At 50.8% G+C, this 13,188-nt stretch overlaps 1 protein-coding gene across 1 annotated transcript; it reads right to left on the bottom strand.

Moving 5' to 3' along the window:
- Positions 1-6: 6 nt before the first annotated feature.
- Positions 7-8,254, bottom strand: IGFBP2 (insulin like growth factor binding protein 2). The gene is made up of 3 exons (XM_085310970.1): positions 8,031-8,254; positions 5,650-5,790; positions 7-492 (listed from the first exon to the last, which is right to left on the bottom strand). The coding sequence occupies exons 1-3, from the start codon at positions 8,160-8,162 to the stop codon at positions 325-327; spliced, it is 441 nt and encodes a 146-aa protein (XP_085167096.1). The 5' UTR covers positions 8,163-8,254; the 3' UTR covers positions 7-324.
- Between the last annotated feature and the right edge of the window lie 4,934 nt (positions 8,255-13,188).

Below are 13,188 nucleotides of genomic sequence, written 5' to 3' on the forward strand. Positions count from 1 at the left end.
GGGGACGGAGCTAGGACGTGCCGCAAACCGGCAGGGAGGGCAGGGCTGCGAGGCAAGGGGCAAAAAAAAAAAAAAGACCGGTGCTCTGGTTTACGTTGGGTGAAAGACTATAGGAAAGCAGTCCCTTCTCCCGGCAATCCCCCCGCTGCCCTTCCCCTCCCGTCGCCCCGTCCCTCCCCGGGAGGCCAGCAGCAGGGGAAGGAGGGCAGCACGAGGGACCCAACCCCAGTCTCATGCAGAGCCTAAAGAGCCATGCTGAAACCCATATAAAATCCAGCACTGGGGCCACGGCGAGCTGCCTCCCACCAGCAGGCTCACGTCCGGCTACTGGCTCCGCAGGGCGTGTGCTCCCCGGTCCTCTTGCTCGTGGGCTGTGTAGAAGAGGTGGCACTCGGGGTCCCCACGGATGGTGGGGGCACCTTGGATCACCTTCCCATGGATGGGGTCCACGCACCAGCACTCGCCGCGCTGCCCATTCACCGACATCTTGCACTGCACCGAAGAACAGGACACAAGTGAGCTGGCAGCCAAAGAAACGAAAGAAAAAAAACAACATTCCCCCCACCCTCCAACCCTCCCTCTGAAAGCCCAAGCAAGCCTGGGCTTCATCTGAAGATTCAGCAGGGCACAAGTTTAGATTTAAGCAAGATTAAGGGGTGCCAGACTTAGCCGCACCAGATACGTGCTGTGCAAGCATCACTGCGCCAGGTCCATGCTGAAGGCTGGACCTCTTCCTTTGGTGCTATGCTGGGACCAAGCAGCTGATTTTAACAAACATGTAAATGATCATCTCCAAGACTCATTGTCCTCTTTCGTCCATGGTTGAAAACAATCCACAGGGTCAAAAATCCCTGGGGGAGGGGGATGAGACAAACACTGACACAGGGCTGGCATAAGCTTCATTTCACCTTCAAATTGGCCTAAACAAAATAAACATGAAAGGAGGGTCCAACAGACCCAAACATGTGTGAAACAGGGTCTCAGCGTGTCCCAGCACAGAGCTAGGGACCACGGCATGTCCTGGACCCCAAAATCACCCCCAAATCCTAGCCTGGTTCAAGAAGAGTTTCTTGATCTAAAGGCTATCATCCACTTCTCACCCCAGCAGAGCTGCAGGCACTTTGCTCCATGTGCTCACACCTCCATCCCTTTGAGCTACAGCCCTGAACAGGGCACARCAGGAGCCAGGCCCCGTGGCAGAGGTTACTCCAGCGTACTGGGCTCTGTGTGTGCTCACTAAAGCTGAATTCAAGCCATTTCCTGCAGCTGGACCAAGGTCAAAATGCAGACTTGTTCAGGGGGATAAAGTGCAGGAAAAGAGAGGAAGAAAAAAAAAGTCCCCAGCATGAGACTGCATCCAGGCACCCTCCACCCCAGCGCTGGCCCACAGGAGGTAGGAGCAACTGGGAATGCTTTTGTTGGCGCCCCATCTCAGGGCAGCAAACAAAAATGAGCTGACACTTGGCTCAGGAAACCTCAACAGAGAGAAAGTGGGTTTCAAGGTGGCCTTAGCTTGCCAGGCCAGATGCAGCTGGATTGGGGGGCGGGGGCAAGGAGGGCTCCAGCTTGGGGGATGAAGGGTTCCCAGCTTCCCTGGCAGCCTTCAGTGAAGTGCCGCACAAACATGGATGCAGGAGCCTTGGGGACCGGCATCAGGGAGTTCCCATGCTGACAGGGAAACTGAGGCAAGGRGAGACCTGCCTGAGTCAACCAGGCAGCACTGACCCCCAAACTGGTCCCAGGAGGCTGGGCCAGGCTCTCTGCACCTTGAGGGTTTTGCRGAAGACAAAGCTGTGTCCACACTGTGATGCTGTTCCCCTTTCCCCCTCTCCTCCACCACTCCTAACTCATCTGTGACACAGACTCACACTCATAATCAGGCAAACACATAGACAAACCTGATCTAAAAGAGCCCGTTGGCCCGTGTGGCTCCCATGCTGCAGCTCTCTGGAGGCAGACARGAATAAGCAGGGCTGCATCGCATTGCGTTTGCCTTGTTTGGCCATGGTCAGAGCAAGGCAGGGAGGAGGGAGAAATAATTTTTTGGTCCCTTCTCCCTCTCTATAGCTATGGCCAATGTGCAGTCGTGCAGCCCTTCCAGGTGCACTCAAACCCTGCCGGGTGAGGCAGAGTATAAGTGTCCAGGTGGGACAGGGGAGGGAGAGAGGGAGGAAGATTATCTCAGAAGAGCATGCTTTTCTTTTTTTTTTTTTTTTTAATGTTCCTGACCAAGGAGTGGGAGTAGCTCTGAAAAACGAAAAGGCTCAGCCATGAAAACTACAGAAATTCTTGAGTCCTGTCCACGGGATCAGTTATATGTGGCCGGAGGGGGTGCTTGCATCCAGGTGCCATTCACTCATGACTACAGGACAGCCCTGGGCAAGCTGGTGTTTGGCTGCCTCTGAGCTCTCTCCTGAACACAGGCTTTTTGTGGCACCTGGTGCTTTCTRAGACCCTGTGACTACTCCTCACATGCCAGGGGTAGCATTTGGCTCTGGCACAGCACACACACACAAACACACACCCCCGCACTCTGCCCTCAGCACCTTGGATGCACTGCCACAGAGGGAAGGATGTTGTGTGCTTCCCAACTCCCAGGTTTCCACAGGCTGGGAAGAGAAATTATTAGAGCATTTTTAGTTGTGCTTAGAGAGAACTGAGAGAAAAGCAACAGATGGAGAAGCTTTCCACAGCAAGGAGAGAGGAGCCAGTTTTGTCCAGCTGCAAATTTTTGTTGGGCAAAACACCCCAGGGAAGATGCACTCAGGCACTGGGCTGGACTGGAGAAGAGAGGAGGCAGGCAGGGCACAGGAGGAAGCTGCTCTCCCGGGCTACTTGATTAAGAGCCTCTGCCCCCTGCCAGGAAAATCTGAGTACACTTCAATTTCAAACCAGAGCAGGAGGTTCAACTCTCCCATCTCTAACGCCACGTCTCTCCTGAGGCCTGTCCCGTGCCCCTAGCTCTCCCCAGCCCCTCTCTGCACACCTCCTGGCTGACCCACTAGCTTACAACTGGCCTGCAAGAACCCAGGGTGGCTGTGAGGGGCTGGTGGGAGTGCAGTGACGATACAGAGTTCATCCTGGTCTCCCACCAGCTAATAAATGATGGGCCTGAAGCCAAGAAGTTAATCTGCAAAGCAGTAGACATTTAACCTAGGACAAGAGTCAACTGAAATGAGTGGGCAATTATGCAGTAATACTCCTAACTCTCCTCATTATGAAACCATCATTATGCAATGGTTTAATTTGCAGTGAAACCACCCAAATGTATGGGGGAAGGTGGAGGCCCAGCTTCTGCCCAGGTAATGCAGGCAAAAAACACAACTGCCCTGTGCTCTAGGCCAGGCACACAGCCAGCTCCAGAGTCTGAGTTAGACCCTAGGTGGGAAGAGGTGCACCCAGGGGTGACTCCCCCAGTGATGACAGTCAGAGTGACTTGCTATCTTAAGCGCTTCGGTAAAAGGCCTTGAACTGGATGGGTAAACCTGGTCAAAGCAATTTTGCTCAGTGGGTGATGGTACTGGGTGATACCTACCTTCTCTCCTTTACATCTTCCCTCATCTGTTACACAGTTTCTTCCCTCCTCAGTCTACCCACAATCCTGGCCCATGTCCTTCTGATGCCCTTTACCMTCAGAGCTCTGCTCAGCCTCCTGCCACTTTGACTCCCATCCCTTTCTTTATCCCTTATATCCCTTCTAGCCTCCCTGGAGATGCTCATGCCCTGGTCCAAGATAGGGACATTCTCCTTGGGTCAGGCTCGGAAGCTAGGAGAATGGCTGGCAAGGGGCCCTTGGGACATACGGGGTGCTCTTCAGAAAGCTTCATTTTCTAAATAACAGTGCTGATCCATAGCTAAATTGGATTCACAATGATGTACTAGAAGGGTTACAGCCTGCAGAGTGGAGACAATTGCAACACAGGAAAGCTGATGGCTCGAGATATGTTGAGTGCAGCACGTGAAGATGAGGCCATGAAGCACATGTCTGGAGCGCATGTCTCCCCAGGACTACTGTGAGGTCCTCTGTGGAAGGGACCTCCACAGCCGGAAGTGTGACATACAGCCTGTACTGACAGACAGGCCAGGGCTCAGGCTGCCAAGCAGCTGCTCACAAGAGCCGCAGGGCAGGGCCCACTGGACCTGGGCACCAGGAATGCCCAGGGTCAAGCCCTGAACGAAGGCAGAGGGCTGGAAAGCTCCCAGAACAGCTCCAGAAAAAGCACACCTAGAGGCAAACCTGTGCCTAACAACTTGCTTCCATGAACTGCATTCATTCATAGAAGAGAAATTCCAAGTTCCCAGGAAGCCCAGACTAACCCAGGCACTCACAACCATCACATGGGCACATGCTGCTGCCTCAGCAAACTGGTGTACCCAGCACCTCCAGCCACCAACGACACAGGGCTAGCAGATGAAGCAGACCCTTAGACAAGAGATATGGCACACTCAGCTCTGTGCCTCCCCACAGCCGAGTCCTTGCTCACTGCTCTGTGAGAGGTGCAGCAGTGTCTGAGCAGAAGGCTCACAAAGCACCATGGTTTTCTAAGAGCCAGAGGTTGCTCTGACATCCCTCGGCCTCGCAGGGGAAGACTGCGCAATAGCCTGGCAGACAAAATCCCTCTCTGGCCCTTATCTGGCTCTACGTGAGTGGTTTGTGAAAGATGCTAAATGCTAAACATTAAAGCAGACATAAGGCATTTTTTCCCCATGCCTCAGTCACTGACACCTGCTGTTTTCACATGAACAAAGCCAAGTCAGAATTCAGACACACATTAAGTAGAGAATCATTTGAGTGGTTTGGGGGCCCATAATCATCTTCAGAAGTGTGCTGCATCCCAACCCAACCTTGTGTGCAAGGAATTCCCCCCAGAAACCTGGGGAATGGTCTCKATTTGTAGAGGAAAATGAGTAAAGTGTGCTAGAAACCATTCTGACCCCAGAAGAAGCTCTTTCTGCTCTGTCTGCAGGCCTGGCCAGCTTTCAGCCCCTCTCCACTTTTCCACTGTGGCGGGACACAGCCAGGACAATACTTGGCTCAGGTCTCAAGAAAATGGATCTAGACTGCTAAATGGCCCTCTAGAGGAAGAGTGAACTGTGAGCTAAATGGGTTCATCATCTTCACAGGGATTCGTTGCACCACTGCACTTCACAGAGCTGCCTCAGCCCAGTTTCATGGGCCAGCTGGGACTTGGGGATGCCCAAGGAAGGGCTTCTGCACATTGCCATGGTCCTCTCCCCACTCAGCACCTCAGGAGGCGCCACTCCACCAAGCAGGCYGCAAGCACCACTGAAGCCGTATGCATGGCTGTGAAGGTCTTCTGCTGCCGTGAGCATGCCTGTGCTTGCCCTGGGGCTCTCCATGCATGCACAAAACCTAGCGTGCCACTGCACACGGCCAATGCACCACTGYGTTTGTGTGGGTGGGCTGCCTGCACGCATCCTTGCTTGCAAGCCCAAGGCTCCAGATGCATTTAGGCATCACTGCCTGTGTCACATGTGACATTTGCCATTTACCTCATGCCTCACACTGAGTGTGCAACATTAGCCCAGCCCACTTTGTGTGTGTCCTGAGTCTGTGTGTGAGGGGATGTTTGCTGAGCCCAGGGCTGCTGGTGGGAGTGCAGTTGGCCCAGGGGCTCCCCCACTTGCCTGTTTGAGATTGTACAAGCCATGCTTGTCACAGTTGGGGATGTGAAGGGAGTAGAGATGTTCCAGGGGACCTCGTTCATCTGGCAGCCTCATAGTGGAGATGCGCTCCAAGACCTGATCCAACTCCTGCTGACAAGGAGTCTGAAAAAAAGCCAAGAAAGCAGAAAACAACAACAAAAAATCAGGACAATGGGAACACAGACAGTTTCAATGCCTCAGACTATGGAAATGCCAGCAAAGATGAACACAGGACACCCCACACACATCCCTGTTTGGGAGGCTGAGCCAAGTCCTCAGGACACAGGTTTGCCATGAACTTTGCTGCTGGCACCTTAAGTTAATGCCAGTGCTGGTGAGATAAGAATCCCACTGCCGGGCCTGCCTCTGCGCCCAAACTCCTTACATGGAGATAGACACACAGATGCATGCACAGAGATGTACACACCTCTATGCACATGCACCCCGCTGAACATCCTTGCATATGGATCCCCCCCGCCTCCACACACATTGCTTCCACCACCATCTCCGAGCGCATACGTACATGTTCAACACCTTTATACCATGCACATACCCCACACATTGGTACACACATAGATCCCATCTGTTACACACACAAGCGCCTCACACCCACAAACACACCTCTCACACACTGTATAAACAAGGCATAGCCTGGCCATGAAGGGGCAGTGACAAGCGACAGTACCAGGGAAACTTCATGGAGCAGAGGGCAGTGTTGCCTCTGCTAATCAGCTACTTTCCTCTTTTGCTCAATTTTGCTTACAGTTTGCTCATTGTTCTCCTGCATTCCTAAGCATCAGGCTGTGGTACCTTCACTTTTCCTGAGAAATTGAAGAGGAAGGGACAACAGGCTAGCTGTGAGGGGTTTTGACCCTCCTAAGCCTCCTGCAGTGTGGTGGAGAAGCAGTCCCAGAGAGTTGGGGCTCCTCTGTGCCCCCGCACCTCCAGATCATAGCTACGTGCACCCCTAATGCACAGCAGGATTTCTCTCTCCCCTCTGCCATGTACCCAAATCTTCATACTGCCAAGAGCCAGAGCAGCACCAGGTCACAGGCCCTGAAGATACTGAGGAAGGGAAGCCTGAGAGATGCTTCCACGAGTCTCACTGTCTAAGTGATAGGGTGATGCAGGGTGATGTGAAAAGCAGGGTTCACTCTCCACTAACTCAGACTGACCAGAAGGGTCCCAGTGGGAACAGCCTCGCTCCCAGACTAATGATGTGATTTTGGCCCAGAAATGCACCTTGAAATTCCTGAGATACACTTTGAAATGCCTCCACTCTTCCAGGGACCAGCATCACTGAGAGAAGCGAGGCATCACTCTTGCTCCTCTAACTCCCATAGCAGCCTCAAGCCAGGACTCCCAGCCCAGGCAGCCCAGCTGCAGTCAGCCTAACATTAGCCAGCACAAGCCTGCCCCTCTGTGCTTTTCCATCACTGGCCTTTCTTCCAGGGGAGCAGCAGCAGCCCAGAGGCTCTCCAAGCTGGCAGCGCCTGCACCATGCCATGGAGCCAGATCTCCCCACACACAAACCACCCAGATAGGCTAGATTTGACCCAAGTGCAGCAGAAGCAAGGGCACAGAGGCACAGAGAGTGCATGGCGTGGGGACAGGGCTGTGAACCTCTGCTTTGCCTGTTTCCCTTCGAGGAGATGAGGGCTCTCYCTTAAAGCTCCTCTCTGTCCCCCAGCTCTCTCCCTCCACTACAGACTGCCCTCTCATTTGTAGAAACATGTACTATGGGCATTTTGACATGGTCTTCCATCCCAGTTGCCTTGACCAAGCTGCCCGCTAGAGGGAAACCATAGCCACAGACTGAAGGGCACAGAGACGGGGACAAGGAAGGGGACAAGGAGGACACCGGGCACTCTCCCTGCTGAATGCCAAATCACAGCCCTTCCTAGAGGGCTCTGGTTCCCATTGAACCTGGAGTGGGGCTGTCCTGCAAAGGGCAGAGGCCCCTCATAAATCCCCTTCGGCTGTCCCTGGCAGTCACTTAGGGAAAAAGGGTGTGAGAAAGCCAGGCCATGGGCAGAGGGCACACTCRGTCCTGCTGCAGAGGTAGCTGCTGAGCCAGCAGGCCCCCCTAACTCCTGCTCTTTTGTTGAGGTGTAGCTGCAATGAAAATAATGCCTCCTCACTAGGAGACTAAAGTTCATCAGACAGCGTGTTCAGCCCCAGCTTCAGGCCAAAATAAATGTTTGCTTTTCTTTTCTATTTTCTTTTTCTCCCCTTTTTTCTAAGATAGTTTGTTGCAMATGTCACTAAGGCTTTTGCATTCAGCATTTCCCAGGCGAGCCACATCTGCCTCCATGAACTCCCTCTGCCTTCGTCTCCCTCCTGCACGCGCTCTGCCCACTGACCCTGCCCGTTGACATCCGCGACTTCTTTGAATCTTCATGGTTGTGATGGGGCTTGCTGACTTTGCCCATTTGCCGCTGCTGCTCATTCACTTTCTCCCTCATAACCGCCAGCTCCTTCATGCCTGTTTTCATGGGCTTCCTCCCTCCTGCTCCGCTCAGGATCCCCGTGGTGCCATCCACGTGGTTCTCCGTGAGGATCGCTTCTGACCGATCATCGCCCCCATCTGCAAGAGAAAGGGGAGAAAAGGAAAGGGTCAAATTCAGCCAAGCGCTCTCTCACGTGTTTATCCCATCCTGGATTGCTTTCAAGCATGGCTGGTTACCAAGCCATAAAATCTTTGCATGCAAAAATTTTAAATTGCATTAGCCCTTTCATCTGGAAGGTGAGAATAGATCCTTTCATTCTGGAGTTATTACCACACTAAAAGACAGTTTAGAGAGCAGGGGAAATCGCTGCTGGAGAAGGTCTTTCTGGTTTTTCTTTGACCTTCTAAATTGCTTCCCAAAGAATGTAATTTTCCCATCAGAAGTCCAGTTGGATTAGTGATGCCAAGTGTATTTCTGCTCCAAAACTTAAAACCACAGTGATTAGTACCAATACCTTGAATCCATCTATCATCCCCCAGAGTATCTCCAGGAATACTTGCTCAATATTAATGTGCTAAAATAAATTCTCAGGACTGCTTTCAGAAATACCAGGCTCTGTTTTATGGCTGCCCTAATTTCCCTCAAAGATCCTGCCATTTCAGTGATCCTCCTTGCCATATCTTCTTTCACATCATTTGTCATATGGTGCATTACTCATTTAGCTTCTACTGCACAATCTACCTACTTTTGCATCTGCCTACTTCTTTTAACTGCAAGACAACTCCATGTGTCCTGGGGTCAACTCTGCCACCACTGTAAGCCACAAGACCCTCAGGTATTCAGCTGTTTCAAAACCAGTTAGTAAAAAACTCAGGATAAACAGTGAGCTTTTTCAAACCCCTCCACCCTCTGCTTTGTGCATCTTCCCAGTTCACTGGGTGCTATTTCTGTAAGAAATTCTTGCCAAATTAGGACACAGTGGTTACTGCTGCAAACACCAGTCCTTTTGGACTTAGCAGTGAGAGCAAGGAGAGATTTCAAACCCTCCCACTTGCACGAGAAGCCCGGTAGTGACAAGGCTGAGTCTCCTTGGTGCCTGGCAGTACAGAGCCCCTGCTCTGAGCTGGCCGATTTGCAAAGAAAGCTGCATAACCATTGGAGRTAACAGTGAAGCTGGCCCTGCTTTGAGCAGGGGGTGGGACAAAGACCTCCAGAGGTCCTTAGCAATCCAAACTGTGATTCTGCACTTGCATGTACACATCACCTCTCAGTACAATAACTCAGGTGCTGCGAAGTGTACCTCTGTCTACAGGACTTCTTCAGCAGCATGACAGGTACCACATAAATGACAGACAAGGCAATTTTGGTCCTACAGTGGTGACAAAGTCTTTTTCAACAYAAAAAGGAGAAACTGTGGCATTCCAGCCTCCCAACCTCAGCAACACAACCAAGATTCACTCYGGCAACTTTGATTTCAGCTGTCCAGCACTCTGGACCTTGGACACTTTATAAAGAAATCACATTAGACTGTGCATGGTGGAGTGCAAGCAATGCTTTAGCTCACATAACAAGGCTTGCTTTATGGGCCTGTCTTCTTGGAAGACTAAGCATGCAGAACACCTAAAGATTTTAACATTGCCTTTCTGTTAGAAGCTGCATCGTGATGTTCTGTCAGGGCATAATTGTACTGTCATGACACAGAATGAAAACTCTAACAGCAAGCATTTTACTTCTGCCACAGCTTTCCGAGACCTTTTCAGGCGTTATGACCCCAGGTTCCCATACGGGGAAAACACAAAAAAAGAAAGAGCCTTGTCTAAAATCRCTCAGTAAATGCATGGCTGCCTGCAAACAAGTCACTGGTCCAAGTAGGCCAGACGAAAGCGCCACCTCAGCTCAGYGTCCTGTCCATAGCTGCAACCAGGAGCAGGTGCTCAGGAACATATGTTGGGGGATCATTYCCATCCCTCCCACAGACCAGCCATAAAGGCACTTTTATGGCTGGATACTCCATCTGACCAGCACTTAAAGACTACCAATGGACTCATCCTCCAGTCTTCTTTTGTATTTGTTTTTGACCCAGATCTTTCAATATTGGGATCTTCCCACTTCCCAGCAATRCTAAATGTGTTTGGTTTGCAGGTTTTTAGCTGCTTAGGTAGCAACTGAAAAGCTAATACAGGGCAAAATAACATGGCCTTTCCTCAAATGCAGACAAGAATTTGGACRGTCAGGTTTGATACCCAGATGAGTAAACTCAAAGTCTAGGCTGCTGCCTAGCAATTGCTGTCTAGCCATCACCCTAAGGCTGGGCAAGGAATATTTTGAGCAGGAACCTTCCATTTATTCATCAGTCTCCTCATTAATTAGAAACACATAGTGAGGAGAGAGAAGGCCATGAGATTGCCCTTCACACAGGATCAAACAAAAACTGTGTAAAAGATGGGCAAAGCCCACCCAACTCCAACCCCAGCAAGTCACTTCAGAGGGTTTTAAACCTCTTGATGTCTTCTGTCCTCCTTTTCTTGGTAGTCCCTCCTCAACAACAGGAGAAAGCGAGCATTGCATGCCTGTCCCTTAAAATGGCAGGGCAGCACTACAGACGCACTGCAGTGACATTACTTGGCCCAGTTTCTCACAGACTGTCCTCCGCTTCATTCAGAAAACCAATGGTAAAAAGTGAGGGAAAAGCAGCATACTGAAAGCAGGGCATTTCCTGATCAATTCTTGTTCCTTCCTGCCTCCAACTAAAATATGGAGACATTTGCCCAAATAAGCATTGCTCTAGTAAATCAAGGCGAGTTGGTAAGCCTCTTGTCGGCTGATTCATTCACAAAACCTGCTTCTGATAATATTTTTGCTCATTTTTCTCACTTTCCAATGCTAACAAAGATCAGCCCAAAGAAAACCACTGGTGGGAGCCGAGCGTGCAAGCCCATGTGTACGAACACACCCAGGGATTGGTCTTGGCTCCTTGGGCACCATCACAAGAGTGAACCTGGAACGGAGACCAGAAAGAGCTTGCTGCTATTGACTGTGAGCTCTCCTCACTGACACAGAGTTAGCCATGGCAATCCGAGCCCTTGCCTTGCTGCTAAGCCTGATTACTCCACCTGGGGCTGACTCCAGAGTCCCAGGAGTAGTTTTTCCTCTTCCAAACCCTATGCTATTCCTTAGGAGAAAGCGCTTGGGACAGGGTATAATCACAGCTACTGCATGGGCAGGAGCCAGGGGCTGCCAGTTTGCTCTCTCCTCTTGCTTGGTTTCATTCAAGCCAGCAAACAGGATGTTCCAGGAAGCAGGGAAGGGTGACAGGACAGAAGTTGGCTTGATGTGGAAAGCACCAGCATTTCTGCAACTTCCAAGCTGCATGCGAGGAAGGAGGCTAAGTGTCAGGTTTGACAGACTCCATTTCAAAGAGTGAGCAGGGGCCAGCCAGCAATGGCAAGAGCAGAGAGAGCAAGGCTCAAAGCAGAAAGAGCACGCTGAAAGCCAAATAATGCCTTTTACGGCCAAAAAGCTCTTTAATGCTGCCCAAGAGAAGCGAGCTGTGCTTGCTTGTTTATGACTCTATCCATGAACCAATTATGCCACTCACTAACCCCACCGGCATGGGATGGGCAGGTATGCAATTGCCTTAGATATACAACTCTAATCCATTCGTCATCCTGGCAAACGCCCTTTTGCTGACCAATTTCAATACATGCTAAATATATCTGTGAACRAAGTGGTGCCAAACTCCAAAACAATTATTTTTTATAGTTCTTCCATTTTCCTATGGCATGTGGAAAACATCTCCTGTGCTATTCTGGATCAAAAGGTAGAGTGCTTTGTGCAGGGTGGGACAATCATGGCAGGAATCAAAGCAGATAGCTGAAGTTCTCCTGAACAGTGATGTGGAGCCCATGAAACACCTCTCTCAAAGCCAAGAAAATGATTTCTTTATGGCCTTTTTCAAGGAAAATTCCCATTAGCTTCAATGGGGCTTGGACTTGRCTGAGGTGAAAGCATATTCAAATGGCCATCAGTTAATGTCTGTAGTGAGCTGCACAGTCTCGCCAACATTTTCAAAAGCGGCTACCAGTTTCCAGCATCGAAATTTTGGAGAATTTGATTTGAGACGTCTAGGCATCTCTGACAAGATGACTAAGAAACAGAGCTTTAAAAATGACCTGCCACTTCCACAGCAACAACAATAAGTGCCATGTGAAAAAAGGCAGCAGCCTGAAGTTAAAAATACATCTTTATCCCTTTGCAGAGTCTCAAAGTGTATCTGAGCTGCAGGATGGGCTCTGGGCTGTAGCACTCAACACAAGTGGGCTAGTCTGTATCGGGGGGGGGGCACACACACCACACCAACAACTGCAGCCGCTCTGTCCAGTGCCACTCACTCTGTGCACTCGTTTTCCTTTGACAACAGTTTGGCCAGYGTCAGATTCATTTGCTTATCTGTCCAGGGTGTTTACAGAGTGTCTAAGTGCTGATTAAGGTCCCAGACCTGCAGAAAGTTACACCCAAGTGGCCTTCAACAGGCTGTCTGGAGCGTCTTTATCCACTGGCTCTGGTTACGYGGCAGGGCAGGCTGGTGGGGGCCGCTGCAGCCAGCTTACGGCTTGCTCCTGCAACTATCGCAGCCTCCTCACACCATCATATTACCACTGAAGACATCAAAGCCTTTTACAGCTCATTAATTATCCTGGAGAGAGAGATGTTCTTCCTGATGGTAAAGGAGGAAGGCAGGGAAAAATTTGAGAGCATTGCCCAAGGCCATGCAGCAAATCGATGCACGAACCCAGGAGTCAGGAACCGATGCTCTTGCCCCAATTCGACAAGCACAGCACACAGAGGAACAGGTACAGCCASGGCTGCAGGCAAAAAGGAGCCTTTTTTCACCCCAAGCAGAATTTTGTCTTGTCTGGCCCTTTTTCTAACCCCCTCCATTCTTTCAGCCTGCTATGGCAGTGACTTTCCTAATTTCGTGATGATCCGAATGTCTGTTCTGCGTTTTGTTTGCCACTTTTTTGTTGCAGGGAGCAAGACTCCCCCTCCTGCTTGTACTTCCAGGATCCAT

Source organism: Rhea americana, unplaced genomic scaffold, assembly GCF_003343005.1.
Source record: "Rhea americana isolate MKP2758 unplaced genomic scaffold, rheAme1 scaffold_33, whole genome shotgun sequence".
NCBI classification, from domain to species: Eukaryota; Metazoa; Chordata; class Aves; order Rheiformes; family Rheidae; genus Rhea; species Rhea americana.

Coding starts and splice junctions, on each gene's coding strand:
- IGFBP2 (XM_085310970.1), bottom strand. CDS start 8,162: ATGAAAACAGGCATGAAGGAGCTGGCGGTTATGAGGGAGAAAGTGAAT. Junction 5,791..8,030: donor CGCGGATGTCAACGGGCAGG/GTCAGTGGGCAG, acceptor GCTTTTTTTCAG/ACTCCTTGTCAGCAGGAGTT. Junction 493..5,649: donor GCTTGTACAATCTCAAACAG/GCAAGTGGGGGA, acceptor TCTTCGGTGCAG/TGCAAGATGTCGGTGAATGG.